Raw genomic sequence first — 17,960 nt, 5'->3', positions numbered from 1 at the left:
AAAGCATGACCCATTTCTTCGCTTATTATATAAGGCTTGTGTATTATTTTTTTTTTTAAGTGAATAACAGTTACAGAGTGATTTTAAAATCTACATTATTTTTCCTGGAATTTATTCCCTAGAATAAGTTTAGTCTACAGACACTCCTCTAGAGTGAAGAAAGTGCAACGGAGATCCTACTTTCATATTATCTGCCCTATTTCTTAAAGGATCAGTTTGCTTGTGATATTCACTCACCACAGAGAGAGTGAGGAAAAATTACCCTTCTGAGATGCAGAAAGATTTTTCCTTACCTATGTTCACTTTGACTTCCAACTTGATCTGTTTCTCTAGATGTGGTTCCTGCCATCCAGTGAATGTGAATTCAGCATGCTTTCAGCAGAGGTGAGGACTGTTCTGACATGAGCCCGAAGAGCTGATAACAAAGAGGTATAGAGAATGTAAGCACCTAGTACCTGAATAAATGAATGCTTATACCACAGACTCAACTGAAAGAAAGGGGGGGAGAAGAAAGCTACACCGTTCTCTTACCAGTGAAGTTACATGCCAAACACATAAAGGTGGCCTCCTTAAGCTGCGAATAGTCCAGCTATGAAAAACATTCTGAGGGAAATTCACATCAATCCCTGCTCCAAAGCGGTCCCTGAAGAAACTGCTTTTTATCTGCCACACAGCCCATGGAGACCTGCCTCTGCTTAGTCACCTGCAGTACCTGAAGCCAAACACCATGGCTGTGCCCATTTTGTTTTTCACTACATCGCTTCGAGGTCACAGCATAATGAGAAAACGCACTGGCTGGGCACAGAGAAGGCTGTTTTTTGGGGCATGCATTTTTTGAACATCTGACAGTTGACATCGCCAATTCCATCTTACAAAATGGCTGTGCTTCAAGTATTTCTTTGGAAGAGAGAAACCGCTCTGGTGAAACCACGACAGGTTTCTGAGGAGCAGGGACAGCGAAGCTCCCAGCCCACAAAGCTGTGGCCACCCCAGTGCCCCCGGCAGCAGCTGAGCCTGGCAGCAGGTAGGGCCTCCATGAGGTGCCGGCAAATCCTGCCTTCAGCCGCCCTTAACCCATATAATCCCCTTCATGGCTAGGGGGCTAGGGCTTCTTTCACTGTGGATAACCCCACAAAAATCTGAATAAAACACACCACGCTCGTTCATGTCTCCAGGGGTGTTTCAACACAAGCCGTTCTTCTCACGGCCGCCACTCACGTTTCTCTTTTGTTTTTAAACCCCTCGTAAAAACTGCCGGAGGCCACGGGGAGGCCAAAAGCAGCCTCCCTGCCCCAAGTGTACCTCACCCCGGCTGCCGCTGCCCCCCGAAACCGAAAACCCCCGCCCTGAGTCACCCCGCGGCGAGGTGAGCCCGGGGGGCGGCCCGGTCCGGGGCGGGCGGGGACCGACGGCGGCACCGCCCCGGCCGGGCCTTTATAGCGCCCGCCCCGGGCTGCTGCTGCCACAGCTCTGGCTGTGCTGTGCCCGGCCTCGTGCCCAGCTCCTAGGCTGGTAAGTATCGCTCTGGGCATCCTCGGCGCGGAGAAGCCATCGCTGCTCGCGGTGGGGGGACGGGACAGAGCGGTGCTGCCCCGGGGTAGCGAGGGGAAAGGCCGCTCCTGCACGCCGCGCTGTACCGGCGTGGTTTTCAGCAGAAATCGGCTCGCTGAGGGTTGGGCCTGAGAAAATAATTAATTAGGGGACTGAATGATTTGCATAGCTGCTAAACGCGTTTAAAAGTAGCTGTCTTAATGTGAATTGTGCTGAAGGGAAAGTCCGTCTGCAGAAACATGAGCTGCATCTGAACAGTGTGTGTGTCCAGGTGTCTGAGGCACGGTTTGCGTTCTTGCATTGTAAAATCTGCTTATAAAGCAGAGGGTGTATCTGCATTAGCAGTTTGCTTGGGATCTTGTACGCGTTTTTTAAATGAATGCACTGATCCTCTCTCATGCTTCTGTTTGTGCCCCAGTTTGGCCTGTACTTGTGTTTCAGTGCTTTGAATTAACCTGGAAGGTGCACTCAGATGCCAGTGGACACTCAGTTTGGGGACCAAATGACAACTAGTGCAACCTGAAAACCTCAGGAGCAGAAAGAACATGGGGCACCAACTCTAGTCTGCAAAACCTGTTAATATAGCTAGAAGCAAAATTCCTTTGGAGTCTCCTAATGATTCTTTACAGTTCTTTCAGTGTTTTTTTTTTTTTTTGAACTGAGGGTGCTTCCTTCCAAAAAAAAAGTATAAAAAAAAAATCCCGTGACTTGCACTGCATTTTTTAAAATAAATGACTACTTTGTAGCTCCTTCCTGCATCACGTTTCCAAACTAGTCTTTTTAACAGTCACTTGGAAAGATTGATATATGAGCTTGGTGACAAGAAGTAACTGCCTGTAAGAAGTCAAGGCAGAACACATTCTAAGCCTCTCTAATACTTAAGTGAGGTAACCGCAAGACCAGACTTCCAAGAGTTTGTGGTGGGCAGAGGCACTCAGGGAGGCAGGCAGGGTTATGCAAGTGCCCGGCATCAACAAGATGCAGCTGATAGTGATGGAGGTACTGAAAACATGAGCTTTCCCTTCCAGGTCTTAGATGGAGGTACTGAAAATGCAAGCTTTCCCTTCCAGGTTGTAAATAGGGATGTTCAGTGCTCTTATGAGTCTTGCTACAAGGTAGTAATGATCAGTTAAATAGGTACAAACTGCTGGACTGCGACTAAATCAATCTGCCACTTTCTGACTGCTAGTCTATGTTGCAGTAACTAAGAGTATGGATTTTTTCCTATTGCCCTGTCTCAATCATTTGAATGTCACAAAATCTGGTTATATTTCTAAATGTACAAAAAAGCTTCAAGCAATGAAACAATAACCTTTTATTGAATTTATGGCAACAACATGCAGATCTTCCACAGTAAGGCAATTTGTAATTCTTGTCAATTGTATTGTGACTTACACTGAAACCAAGTAAGACAACAGAAAGCTGACACAGCAAGCTACAACATGCTACTAAGTTCTTTCCGTTTCAGAATCAAAACAAAACAGAAGAGGAACAAAGTGAGAAGTTAACTAACACCATGAAGCTATTTATCTTCCTCTCAGTAACCCTCAGCACTCTTGTCACGGGACTAGATTCTGTAAGTTTTGAAATAAATGAGGGGGGTTGTAGTTGGAACCACTTCTGTTCTTTGATTATACTTGTGCTTTGGACAGGGTACTAAGATTTCAACTGGAATTCTCCTTTCTGCTGCCTTTGCATGTACATGTACATTTGCTGCACATATATCTCCAAGAAACATTTTTGAATCCTTTGGTTTTCTTCTGATTTTGTTCTACCTTAAGGTATCTTCTAGAGCACAAATAGTGAAGACACCATGCAATGACCAAGAAATCTAGCTTTTGTATCTTCTCAATGCAATTTAGATCTGGACATCAAGTACCAAGAATTTGATAGCCTTTCACGCAGGTGGATATTAGACCTTAAGTAAATTTCCACCTTATCCTACTTGAGTGCAAAGCTGAAAAAAAAGCAACAGACCTGAAGTTGGAGTATTTTTGTCTCACAACTTATGTGACAGTTCATATCTATTAGTAGAGCCATTCCCTGATATTATGGAATTATATTGCCACTGTGACACTTTAGCTCAGACAAGCCCACATGACCTTTGTGAAAAGACTAGTTTTATCTCTTTATCCATGGGAGTAAATATCCAGCCTGAAAAGTGGAGGCAGGACCTTGAGTACAGGGCAAGAATCTATTGTGTAAATCTACTGGCTATTATCCCATGGCACAAGCATGAAGCACCAAGGTCACTAAAAGGACAGGTAGCTGGAGGATATTCCATCTTTGTACTGCTTAGGAACTGAGAGGTAGGGAGGGAGAAATCTGATTCCACAGGGACCCTTGAGAGCTGCTCAGTTCCTCACAGCAGAAATAACTCACAATGTTGACCTGATGTGATGGACTGGGTTGGTAGAGTCTTTCAGACTGTTTTGTTTTTTTTTCCTTTTTTGGTATGGCATCTTCTTGTCTGCTTTGCTAAAGCTAAGTTCCACTTCTCATTTGCATGCAGACTCTATAGAGCAAGTTGAGCTGGTAACTATGAGCAAAAAAACTTTCAAGTGTTGGGGAAAGCATGCAATAGGGAACACAGTTTAGGCCTGTAATGGGTAACAAAACCACATAAGTTTCCTTAAATATCTCTTTTCCTCCCCGTAGGCTTACGGCAAGCAGCACTACAGACCATCACATAAACACAGGGGTAAGTATCTGCCTGTTAACTTAAAAAGAGCTTGTTAACCTTGATAGATACTTTTAATGACACTTAAACAAAACTTCGTTTGCAACTACACTTCACTTTACTTCACCAATCAAATGTTTTGCCTTTATTTAATTAGTGATGACTTCTACTTGCAGAATGTCACTGTCTGAATGGAGGAACATGCATTACCTATTACCTCTTTAGCCGAATAAATCGTTGCCTGTGCCCAGAAGGATACGGTGGGCTTCACTGTGAAATAGGTAGAGTATCAATCTTCCTTGATAATAACTGAAGTAATTGGAGAGATGGGCACTTGATAAATATGAAGTGTTAAGTGAAAACAGTACCTGTAAAACATGACTGGATATCCTGCAGCACCTTATACTAATAGATTATTTGAGGAGAAATGGCTAAATATTGGAACAAAACTGGGATTTCAAGTTCTCTTGTCCCTGGTTCCTCACAAATGTTCCTGATTTCCTCATCCATGGTTTAGTTTGTAAAATTAAGTGAACTTGTTTGGGAGTGTCCAGAAGAGGAAAAGATTATATTCTGAAGTACACTGAAATTTTTTTAAAAAGCAGTATGCATGCTTTAAAGCATAAGATATTTGATGTGCAAAATTCAAATAGAAAACATTAAATAAGAACATACAATCAGTCATCTGTTTTCACTTGTAATGCATGCTTTCTCATAAAAATGATCCAAAAACTATTGTATCTGTTCTGAGATACAAGTAAAGTTTTCTTTTCTTCTCAGACGATGACAGTATATGCTACACTGGAAATGGGGAGAACTACAGAGGAACAGCAACTGAACGAGACTGTTTACTATGGGATCTTCCTTCAGTAATCAAGAGAGGTGCTTACCATGCTGACATGAAGAATGCTCTGCAGCTTGGACTGGGCAAACACAACTACTGCAGGTAAGATGATGCATCCATCTTCCTGTAATGGCATTCCTAGAAATGTCTTGAAGGATGGTACATGTTTAAAGGAATAACAGCTATGACAAAAGCTACCAATTCTGTGTTCAAACAGTTAATCACTTTCTCTGGCATATCTTGCAACAGAACACCTATGGCCTTTCCAGGACTGTTACAAATCTAAGATAACAATTTTGTAAACTGTGTTGATGAAAAGTATACTTCCTGTATCCTTCCAGAAACCCAAATGGAAGGACCAGGCCCTGGTGTTACACCTGGAGGGGATTCTCCCTTCAAGAAACACCCTGCAACATAGATAAGTGTGGTAAGTAACACGACTTTCAAGACAACTGTTTCTAGCAGAGTAGATGCTTGTCTGTCATGTGAACATCAGAATGAAATCCAGATCTGAATGATATCTTCCTCACAGAGCGCACATGTGGTCAAAGAAGCATCAGCAAGTACTTCAAGATTGTTGGTGGAAGCCAGGCTGAGGTTGAGTCTCAGCCTTGGATAGCTGGCATCTTCCAAAACATCAAGGGTGTCGATCACTTTCTGTGTGGTGGCAGCCTCATTGACCCTTGCTGGGTGCTTACAGCAGCACACTGCTTTTATGATCCGTAAGTGTGTACAGTTCTGCATCCTTCCATTTGCAGCTTTCTTCAGCTGACTTTTTTCCCCTCGCTAAGCAAAGATGAAAATCTACTAGTTAGCTTGTTCTTTTAATTTTGCAGAACAAGAAGAGCAGCCATAAACATCATGCCTTTGGAAGTTCAAGCTCAGCAGACTGAGCTAACAGATTGCAAACATTGTGATGGATTATGAAATTCAAACAAATTTACCTTAACTTGGTTCCAAGATTTCATTCTACCTTAGCTGTTCCCAAAACCTAACAGTTGTACTGAAAGGTGACGAGCTGCTGAACAATTCATTTAGGGTGTTTTTTCTTTTCCTGTGGAAAGCTGATCCTCCTTACGTTCTGCTGGGGAGTCTGATTGCTGATGCCTGGCATTAGTAGCAGCTAGCTAGACATGCATTTTGCAGTGCCTGGACATCTGGCTTATTCACTCTAAATAGTGAATCAGGTGTCCTTCCTTTTAGTGTACTGGATCAACTTTCACAGCTGAGTCAACTTTGCTTTTTCTTGTCAGCACTAAAGAAAACATGAAACAGAACTGGGACTTGATTTAAATTGTTGACCTCTGTCAGAAACCAGTAGCCTTCATGGATCTTCTTACTTTCACTCAGGTCAAAAAGAAAACCAAGTACACCTGTATACAAAGTCTTCCTTGGAAAGTCCATACTGAATGTTACTGATGAAAACGAACAAGTGTTCATGGTGGATGAAATCATCTCTCACCCTGACTTTACAGATGAAACAGGTGGCAATGAGAATGACATTGGTAAGTGTCATCTTAATATGAGCCTTTAAAACACTGAGGATAGCTGGAGGAGCTGGAGGCTATGTAATTATAGTGTATGTCAAGTATAAAAAGTAGAACCAGAGAAGAGATGAAGACGATCAGGAGCCAGGTGCTTCTGAGAACTAGGCCTGAAAGAACACTTTCATAAACCCTTCTGGTGAGTAGTGCAGTATAAACTGCCCTCTCTTGAGTGTGGTGACTGATGCCACCCTCTAGAGACAGTCAGTAGACTGGTATTTTTATGTAGTTGAAGATATACTCTGAAAGGTTATCTTCTCACTGATTTATAACCCCCTATCCTTTCAGGAAAGTAGTTCAAGTTGGAATGTTTAGCAGTTTCAATACTGGAAAATTAATTTTGTCACTAAATTACTACAGCCATTCTAAAAGCAATGAGAGGACATATGTAACCAGAATCCCCATAAACTGTACAGGACACTTCTCACTTCTAGTTTCAGGGAATGTGAAGGGAGCTTGCTTTACAAGTTCAAATGTATTTTCTGTGACTTCTGACTTCTTTTCTTAGCTTTGGTAAGAATACGAACAGCTTCTGGACAGTGTGCAGTAGAATCCAAATATGTCAGAACAGTCTGCTTGCCAGAGAGGAACCTTAACCTATACGACAATACCCGGTGTGAAATAGCTGGCTATGGAAAACAGGATTATTGTAAGTGAATAACTTCCCTTTCTAAAATTTTGCTTAAACTGTATGGAAGCAGGTTATTTTCTATACCATGATCCCCAAAAGACTGGGAGAGAAAAAAGCATTGCTGCTATTCTATATATTCCATGTGCTTATGAGGTCCTTCTTGCTATAACTTTCTCTAGAATTTTCTTTAAGTTTTTTCTAGTTGCCAATAGTATTTATCTGATTCTTCTCACAGTTGTCAACCATGCCCAGTAAGCCAAGATGTAAAAATAGCAATTTTTCAACCCTTATCTAGTGAGAACTAGAACACAAAGCTGTGCTAGATTATTAAGTGAGGATAGCATCTATAGAGAACTTTTTTTAAAAAAAAGTTGATTTTTTTTGGACAAAAAAAGCTTCATAGCAGTTGGAACGCTTTTCCTTCTCTTAAAAGCTTATATAGTCACTAACGGTAAAAGTAAAACAATGCCATATAAGCTGGAAGTAAGAGCCTCAAATCAGAATTGGAATGATTAGGGTGGTGTTGGCTTTCTTGTTTCATTGCTTTAATGAGTACCAGAAACAGTTTAGCTTGTTTGTTTTTTCCTCTTGGAGGGTGAAAATAGTTAAAGACTTCTTCTATTTACTATCCAGATGATATTTACTATGCCCAAAGACTGATGTCAGCCAGTGTTAACTTAATATCACAGAAGAAATGCACAACTGAGTACTACGACAGTATCAGAGTTACTGACAACATGGTCTGTGCTGGAGACTCCATGTGGGCAACTGATGCATGCAAGGTAAAACTAGGTTTTGTTTGCTTGTTTCAAAACACTTTAAATGCATGTATACCATCTGGATCAAATGGTAGTATCTTCTAATTCTAAGATTCAGGAGTCCCTCTTTCTATAGAGGCTCCCCAGTACAGCTAGTGGAGTTGACCCTGTACTGTGACCGAACACAGGGAAGCAGGTGGGGATCTAGTTAGGTGTTAACCTCTCTAGACCAGCCTTTGGAGGAGCAGCAGCTGCAGTGTCTTAGCCATTGCTGCTCCTCAGAACTTTTATTTACAACCTGTTCCAGCAATGGCCAGTAGATATGTACATCAGAGGAATGCAGCAGCTGTGCCAGTCTCAGCCTGTACTTTTCTAACTTGAACTACAGTTTTGTGGAGGGACAAAAGGTAGATTACAGGAGGATGATGAGCCCTTAGACAGATTCCTCAAAACTGCATTTGTTTGGCTGCACCTCACTAGGCAGCAAGGGTGTGCCACATGTGCCACTAAATAAACAGGGGTTACCCTTAGGTGTACAAGTACCTTGGGTGTAGGGGGATGATTAATTCTGTGATAAAGAATTGGACATGCTGACTTTAATCTTATATAACTAGCCTAACAGCTGTCACTATGACTTCCATAAGTACTGTGTCCAGAATAATTGTCTGTGCAAGCTAGGGGTGACCAGAGAACTCATTACCATACAGACTGCTATAGCTGCAGCAGATGCTGAGCATTCTGTTCCACCTATACAGTGTTTTCAAAAATCAGAACTAGCTCATGGGTATTGACTGCTTCTTCCATTTCAGAAGAACAGCACTAACAGGTTGCCTGTTATAAAGGCTCTATCTGCAGAAAACAGCTCAACTTACTCTTTCCCTTGTCAGGGAGATTCTGGTGGCCCCATGGTCTGTGAGCACAATGGCAGGATGACGCTTTACGGGATTGTCAGCTGGGGAGATGGCTGCGCAAAGAAAAACAAGCCAGGTGTTTACACCAGAGTTACTAAATACCTTAACTGGATTGACTCCAATATGAATGCAGTGTTCACCAAAAGTCGTTCTTTCGCTGAACCCAAGTGATCTTTTTTCTACATCTGGACTGAAATGAACAGGACTAAGTCTGTGCTGATGCCAGGACCCAAAAATACTGACTGTCATAAGAGTCTTTACTTTTTAACTGCTCCTGTGGTGTGCCACTAACATCAGTTTCTGGTGCAGAAAGACAGTATTCACTCAGTACTATGAATTACCAAGAACCACTCTATGGGAAGCTGAAGTATTTAACATTTAAATGAGTATTCCCATGCACAGTACTATACATATCAAGTTATCTGTCTACTTAATTTATGAACTGGCATTTGGTCTGGTAGTGTTGGTCAAGCTTTAACTCAGTTTACTTGTGTGCATTTCATACATGGCTTCGGTCTAAAATCTTCCCCCATCACCCTGAGCAGTGCTGAGTCAGACCTAATGTGTGAACAGCAGTACTGAGAGGGTGACTATGCTTTGCATCAGAATATGCAAGAAATTGTACCACCACTACTTGTCACTTAATGTATGAAGAAGGACCAAAGTCAACTCAGGCTGAAGCAACAGGCGGTATACAGGGCTCAGTTCTGTAAACTTAACACTAAAATCTTCAGGATGACAACTGTAGCTATGTTGGTATGAATACATCAAGAGTTTATACCCTGAAGAAGGGGGCTAAAGAAGAGAACTTTGACAACATGACTGGACTTCCTCTTCTACCTTCTAAGTCCCCTTAGAAGTCTGGCTAAGCTCCCTCTTTCCATGTATGTGCACAACACTGAGAAGATATATGGATTCAGTACTCACTGAGTGCTACAGGTTTCAAAAGTCAGTAAGTTATTTCCATTCACTTAACTGATATGATATGGAAATTACTTCCTTCTCCTAAGGCTTATGCTGGTTTTATTTTAAGACTTGTTTTTGTTTTATAGACTGAATTATTCATATGAGGGCTGGAACCTCCTGTTTTATTTAATTATTTTTATTATGTTTTAACTTATTTGTATTATATATGTAAATCTATCAATAAAACTATTATTCTTAAAACTATTATTCTTATGAGGCTGTTCCTTCTCTGGTGGAAAGGCTAGGATTTCAAAACAGGACTGTTATTAGTAAGTTCTAACCCTAATCACTGTCTCTCTAGGTAGATCTCTGATTTTCCTCTTTACTAAAGCATTTCACACAAAAATTGACTGCCTTGAACTCTGAGCTACAGTACTAAAAGACAATCTGTAAATGAGTAAGTCAAGCAGCATAGGCCGAAAAATATGATCCACTATCTGTGGTGGTGTGATCTCTTTTCTATGTGGTTCTCCCACATTCCTGTAGACTAGACATTCCAAGTAATTGCAGCACACGAGGCAAACTTTCAAAGCAAAATGTCTTGTTTAGATGTCTTGCTTTGGTTTCACCTCAAGGAAGCAGTGTGCTCCCTGACTGCTCTGCAATAAGCTTCCAACCACTCAGCAGGGGAGGTGGGAAATCAGGTTTCACAAGTGTGCTTCTTATCTCCTATCTTGACTGAGGTGTGAGTGCAGGTGTAAGAACACAGTATGCTCCCTTTGCCAAAGCACTACAGCAATACCAGAGAAAGGTGTTATAAAGGAAGTGATCATGTCAGTTTTTCTCAATACTTTATGGATATTATTTTTATAAAAGAAATACATTTGGCATTGGTCTCAAGCACTTTTAAGCAAAATCTTAGGTAGCGGAAATCATACCTCAACAACAAGCTTTACTCATACTTCAGTTCACTTTCTTTTTTCAGGAAAAGTTTATCCAGACTAGAATTCATAGAAGAGTGCTAAGAACAGAGCTCTACTTAAAGCCAACTGAATTTCCAATACTGGACAAAATGTCACAATTATAAACATGAAGTAAATCCTTGTTGAAGATATGTTTTGTTGTTTAGGTAGACATTAAAGACAGCAACTGTTCTCAAGGTCTTCTTTTCTGGGTGGTTAAGGGAACTCTGTGAGATCCTAGCATCACTCCAACATCTGAAAGAGCATGCTTTGTATGCTGTAGTTTTGTTTCTTTTAAAGAAGCTACAACAAATGGACAGACAGGAGCCACTGCTATAAGCAGTGTTTATAGCAAATTTACAGGTAAGAGTTTGTATCACAGCACCATACGTGAATGTGCCACGTATGATACTTGGAAATCTTAAAGCAAAAGGCCTGTACATATTATAACAATATCCTGCCAAGCATTTAACACTGTTAAAAATGACTTCCCATGCCAAAGTGGCCATCATGAATCTAATTAGCAGGCTAATTTCTGAAATCAGCAATCCTATCTATCCTAAAAGAATGACACAGTAGGCCAGTAAGACTCCTGTAGTTATAGGTCAAAAGATCACAGGCCAGCAATTTGGTTTGCCATTTTTGACCTACTTTTTAAAAAGTTAATACGTAAATATTTTTGGTTTGGGCACTAAGTACTTATTCATCTTCTCCCAGAAATGCAGAATTTGAGTATTACTGGAGTCACATTACAGGACTGTTAGCAACATTTAAATGATTGTTGCAGATCAGATGATACTAACATTTACTTGCTTATTATAGATAAGAAAATCTCAAATACATATGTGCAAGCCTTTGGGGCTCTCACAGAAACCTTCTCATCTCAGATGCTAGCTGCTTAATGATGAATGTCTCCAGATTTCAGAAACATTTTGGAAAAGTCTTGATCAAGATAATTGTGACCTGAAAGCTGTGTTCTGACTGCAAATGAGCAATATCTGGGAAAGAATGGACTCTTTTTAAAAAAGTACTCACAGTAATATTTTGGTCATGTGCTTTTTTTTTATATGCTTCTTTTTTTCAGGTTATAGACATCAAAGAATGTAAAAAACCTCTGAAGAGAGAAAAACATTTTTCCTTTATTTTTTCTTTTTGATAAAATAGAGATGACGTAGATAAACTCAGCTCAATGTTAGACTGACTACTTTCATTTCATAGCAATGTAACTGTGTGTGTGAATTCAGAGTTGCTCAGGTACAAACAATACAACAATCTTTTAAAAAATTATCAGAAAATGCATCAGCTAAACTCCCTTCATCCAGTAAACTCACTGGCCTTCTGAGAAGCATGCTACATCTTGTAGCTTATTTTAGTTTGGGTACATGAAGTTTGTTTATTTGTGATGGAACAATGGGAACAGGAATCTCAATGAAATCTTGTCCTTTAGACTCAAGCCTGAAGTATGTAACATCTGAACTATTTCCAGTTCTGTTATTGTTAATTACAATGTCTTTATACTTCAAGTTCCCATCTATAAAGAGAGTGGGACAGCATTTCCCTTCTCCCACAGATCTGCCTTGGTAAGATTTCTCTGGTGGAAGGAGAGTTGACAGCCATGTGAATGTCCTGTGAGTAACATGCCAACATCCCAGTCTTGTACAGGGACAGCAAGCACCACTTAAAACACAGAATGATTAGCAACAATACTGGGTCATGAACACTTTTGCAGTACATTTTGCGGTTGGGATCTACAAACAGAAGTTTATGAGCAGAGGTCAACAGTGTTTGCGGTACAGTTATTTGGTGAAAGCGTGCTATTTGTATACTGCTGTTTAAAGTTTGTGCAAAGAGTTAAAATCGCATTGATTCCAGAGAACGGATTGGAGATCTCCTGTGAGAGACCGTGCAATTAGAGACTGCCCAAGAAGAGGAGGAAGGCATTCTTCTGTGGTTTTCTAAACAGCAACTAACAGCCCAGTGTTAGCAGAAAATACTTTGAGCCCAAAGTAAGCAATGGTAACATAGTTTTAGACAAAAATCTACCATGTTTTAATCATATCTTTCATGATGCTATGGATTTCTCACTTCACTGTTTCTTTAATTTAAACATTTATCAAAGTATGAAAGTCAACAGATTTGCAACAGGTGGAGATACAAAAATATCTTCAGGGTTATTGTGTATTATTATCACCGTAATGAACTGTATATTTCTCATTGGCCTCTGTGGGCTTTTTGTATGAACCAAGTCAAGTCCATACAATACAAATTTCAGATTGCTCCCATCATTAATGAATACCAATAAGAATGAAGATGTGATAAACAAAACTTGCATGTAGGTCTCTCTTATTCTGAAATGTAGGGCTCTGGAGGAATCATGAATAAAGAGAGAGCCTCGAGACCAGAGGAGATTTAGATGCACTCACCAGAGATGAGATGCACACACCAGAGGAGACTTAGTGCATTTTTGGGTAGTGCACTCCCAGAGCCAAGCCTCAGGTTTTTAGGCTCTGACTGAAGGCTGCTTGTGTGTGCAATCATATCTGTTTTTATCTTATGTTAGAGAAACTGCCCCAACAAAAAAATGAAATATTTAAATAAACACAGTGTACATACATCTCTGCTTTGGCAGCTATAATATTTATGTATATACTTAACAGAAGCCACAGGAAGCATTTCCTTTCTCTCTTTCCAGAGGGTGAGCAGAAGATGATCCAGGCTGTGGCGCTGGGGAGGAGAAATAGAAACAGCCTTGAGAGCTGTGCATGGAGCATGGCAAGCACCACTGCAGAATGGCAACAGAAACACTAGAGGGAGGACGTTTTTGGAAGATACTGGGTATCTGCTAGCTACTAACATACATGCAGGACAAATCCTGATATCATAAATCTGCTCTTACTTAAGCATATATTTCCTTCATTTCAGATATGTGGCAGGCAATGGGAACGAGCAAGGGTCCAAAAGGCATTTCGAAACAGCTCTGATACAGGCACTAGCCAAACGGAAGAGATCAAACTCTCAGAAACCTTTGGAGCATGACTACTAAGAACTCAATTCCCTTTTATCTTCAATACTTCCACAAAAGAAACACAATTAAGCAATGAGGATAAAGCCGTATCTGATGTGTCCAGGACATAGGAAGCCAGTTTAACCTGTCAGCTCTTAAAAAAGGAAGTGATGCATTCTGCATGGACAGACCACTTTGCCTTATACAGCTGAAGCTTTCTTAATGGAAGTGGAACTAAAAATGACTCAAAGCAGTTAAAAATAAAATGTGTTTTAAATAAACCAAGTTATGGTGAAACATGATACAGAGTCACCTATTTGTTGCATATGTTACATCACTTCCATGAGGAATTGTATATGTGGGAGAACTTTGTGCATATTGAAAACTGAACTAATCCAGAGCAGTATGACTGTTTTGTCACCAAGCCTTCATCTCCCATCTGACACTTATCAGAGTGCTTGCTTTGAAGCAAATGAGAACAGAGCTTATCCATAAAAACAGAATCAAACCTTTCTGCATTCATCAAACTTGTAATCTGAAGTTTTAGATACCTCCAGCTCAAGCCAAAGCAAAAAATGTGAATGGCATACTTGAAACAATGCCTATTTGTTAATGAGCAAATCTGGGTTAAACGTGGCATACCCCTTCCAAATCCATTGCACCCCGTGCAGTTATACAAAAAGACAATCTGAGCAGAATCAGGGGTGTACTGTTTAACCTTCTGGCAAGTGAAAAAAGTGAAACTCAAAGAAGTGAAAATACAAGCAATTTATGGAACAAGTACCTCTTGGACAATAAAATGAGATGTACACCTGCAAGTCAAGCATGCACATACGGGCAGACCCATAAGAGCAGTATGTTCAACTCCTGTGTCCTGTTCCATAGCTACAACCAATTGACTCATTCAGACTTAGGCTGCCTCTGCCTGGTAGGATACACTACAGATGTTTGAAGCTGAAATGAGCGAGATGCAAGTTAATAAAGACAAACAGGAATAAACAAACACACAGATGCAGATGAGGGATGACTGGTATGAAAGCAGATCCAGAAGGCACAGCAAACCACAAGCTGGATTTAAATCAACAGTATTGAGTTAAAAACCATAAGCGTACTGACACATTCACTTGCGTACAGCCTGTAAACCTAGGGACTATGCTGACACTCAGCTGTGCCTTGTTCTGGCATCATTCTTCTTGACAACACAACAAAAAAGATCAATGGTCTACAGCACGTTAAGGAGAAAAGGCTGAAAATAACTAACTTGTTTTATCTAAAGAAGCAAAATCTAAACAAGAGATTTTATTCAAAGGGGAAAAGGCTGCTGCACAGAAGGGAATAAACTGTCCTTTGCATCTACAGGAGACAGACAGAGAAACAATAAGCCTGACTGCAGGAGGGGAAACTGAATCAAGGTACTATGAAAACTTTTCTAATGGTAACAGTAATGAAGTGCTAAAATAAATGTCACTGACTCTCTCCCTCTCTTAGAGGGAGATAAATCTGATTATACTGTTTTGGGATCCCGAAATGAAACTGGAAGAGATTTTGAAAATCATCTAACCTCAGGTTCCATGTTCTATTATAAAACAGATGGTGCTCAGTGACTGAGATGACTACGTGAAAATACAGACACCACAGAGAAGTTTAGAAATAGTATTACACAACTGCAAATTGAAATACCTTGTTAAAAATTGGCTTTAAGATGTGGGTCCTATGAGAGACAACAGTCTGGATTTCTGAATTAACCTCCTAATGGTAGACTAGTAACAGTAAAGTATTGAGCAAATGTTTCTGTGACTCTTAACAAAACAATATTCCAGACAGAATTAGAATCAAATGAAATGCTTCCATGACCCCACAGGGTCACATTTTCAATGAATTACATGTGCAACTGGCAAGTGAGTAAAACAAATGTCCCTCATTGGATAGTGGAAATGTTATTTCTCCGTTGAATAACTGGAAAGTGTTTTGTACGTAATGCGATGTCTTGGCATCATAAACACGAATTACATCAGTATGTTTCAAGCTGAAGGCCTCTGGTTGTGATGCAAACCTTCCAAAGCTCAGTATTATCATAAGGAGGCTATCAGGAAACAAGCTGAAAATCACTGGCAACCACCAACCACTGCCAGTCACAGGTGTACAAATTTTAGGATCTGATGGCTGTTTAGTGACATAGTAAAATTCCTGAAAAACAGATGGACAGATTTACAAATACATACATGCACAGGTATCAGAAACGAAGCAAAGTGTCTCAGTTAGTCATAGCTCTGATTTTCTAAATCCAATAAATTCATAACTTCCGCAGCAGTCATTAAGAAGCACCGCTTACTAAATCTTCCTTAATTTTTCTCTTGTTTTGTGGCACAAAACATTAGCCTAAGTTAAAAAAAAAGCATCCCCAAATGACATAAATCGGAACATCACTGCAGCTGTTGAAACTGCAGCTGTTCCATGAAGATCACTGTGCATACTTGGGATTACTACAGCACATCAGGACACACAATAAAAAAAATCTTAACTACTGTTCCAACTCCTTCATCTTCAAATACACTTGCAAAGTCTGACACATTGCAAATTGATATGAGTGCTTAACTTCTTGATTTTTAAACACATTCCCATGCTATGTCAATAGCAGCCCCCGCCACGTAAGCACTGACTTGAACAGGTACCCTTGACAGCCTCAGCTGCACATTGCTCTAGAATTTGCTGGGCAGCAAGCAGCTTTAAGTAGCTGTCATTCCAAAATTAACCCATTTGTCTCAAAAATGATTCTGACCAATAATCTTTTAGAAAAAGGAGAAAAACTATCAGACTTAAATCAGTAAAAGAATCCAAGTTCCATCATTCAAGTAGCAAGAAGATATTTTTAGTTCCTTAGATGGTTAACAGCTTTTGTTCCTTTTCTGTAACGACCTTAGCTGTCATTTTACAATTGTGATTCTTCACAGAATAAGTTTTAGGCATTCTTTTTTGGGTGTTTGATCTGGCTGTGAATGCCTTCCTGTCGGACTAAAGCCATCTAAATAACTTGAATCTATGTGTGAGTGAACTAAAATATTTTGTATATGGACCTACATTCTATAGGATAGCATAAGCTTTCATGGTTGTATGAGACGGTAGCGATGATTTTCTTTACAATAGCTGCTGCCTTATTCAAAGGTGAAGCAAATGCAGCCAAGTTATTCCTGCCAGTACTTTTGTATATGACATCCTTCAAATGTTTGATTTGTTGTTGAAGATTTCCTTAAAACGTGGGGTAGAAATTCCCATTCCTTCTATCATCTGAAGACTTGCTGAAGACAGAAATATTTTAAGTTTCCAGTTTTATAGAGGATCACTGGATCACAGCATAAACTGAATCTAGACTTGGGTGGTTCATTTCCCCTGTCCATCCTACACTTGGGATCAAATATATTTGCTGAGAGACACCACATTTTATATATCATCTTTAAGAACAAGTGATTGCTAATTTCATTATAAACTAGATGTAAATGGATATATTTTTTTTCCAGAACAAATCAAGTTCATTTAAAATAACTGCAGTGAGGTTGGTTCTAAATATTACATCATCTGGCATCTAAAGACACCTCTGTCTTATATTAACTGCATTCTTTATTTACAACAGGCTTATTTAAAGACACACAGTATCAAGAGCTCTTGTCTTTATTGCTTGGGAAGGCAAATCAAAGCAGTTGATCATAACCTGCAGCTGAAACCAGGCAGGCTATGGAAATATTTTTTAGACACTCAATTCAACTCAGCCCTAATACTACATTGAAGGGACTTTTACAACATTTAGGGGAGAAATGATATTAGTTACTTTCTTTGCTCTAAAAATTTGGGAACAATTCTTGTTTTTAAAGTCACTTTCTAGTCCTAAAATACACACACGTCCTCCTGAAGCATGAAAACAATCACACATTCAAAGGCAAGTGAGTTGTCAAATGTGTAAACTGACACATGTTGGCAAAATGACGGGACAGCCTTCCGGGGATGCTAGCTTATGATTGCTATGAATTGTGTAGCTTAAAAACTAAATTTGGTCCCGCGAATATGACCTGGTTTTAATTCAGTAGAGAGCAAAAAGAATTGTTATTAATTCCAACACTGAAGATGTCAGGAGGCAGCGACGTTTCAGGACACTTCGGTCCCTCACCGAGCGCCCC

The 17,960-nt window shown here is 40.0% G+C and overlaps 1 protein-coding gene across 1 annotated transcript; it reads left to right on the top strand.

The window, feature by feature from the left end:
- The first annotated feature begins 1,407 nt into the window (after positions 1-1,407).
- PLAU (plasminogen activator, urokinase) lies at positions 1,408-10,090 on the top strand. Its single transcript, XM_035545476.2, has 11 exons — positions 1,408-1,512; positions 3,020-3,127; positions 4,210-4,252; positions 4,408-4,512; positions 5,012-5,177; positions 5,417-5,502; positions 5,608-5,797; positions 6,426-6,580; positions 7,128-7,268; positions 7,884-8,032; positions 8,896-10,090. The coding sequence occupies exons 2-11, from the start codon at positions 3,068-3,070 to the stop codon at positions 9,088-9,090; spliced, it is 1,290 nt and encodes a 429-aa protein (XP_035401369.1). The 5' UTR covers positions 1,408-1,512; positions 3,020-3,067; the 3' UTR covers positions 9,091-10,090.
- Positions 10,091-17,960: the final 7,870 nt, after the last annotated feature.

This window comes from Cygnus atratus, chromosome 7 (genome assembly GCF_013377495.2).
Source record: "Cygnus atratus isolate AKBS03 ecotype Queensland, Australia chromosome 7, CAtr_DNAZoo_HiC_assembly, whole genome shotgun sequence".
In the NCBI taxonomy this organism is placed as follows: domain Eukaryota; kingdom Metazoa; phylum Chordata; class Aves; order Anseriformes; family Anatidae; genus Cygnus; species Cygnus atratus.
Note: the sequence above shows the minus strand (reverse complement) of the source record. Positions and strands in the feature narration are given on the sequence as shown.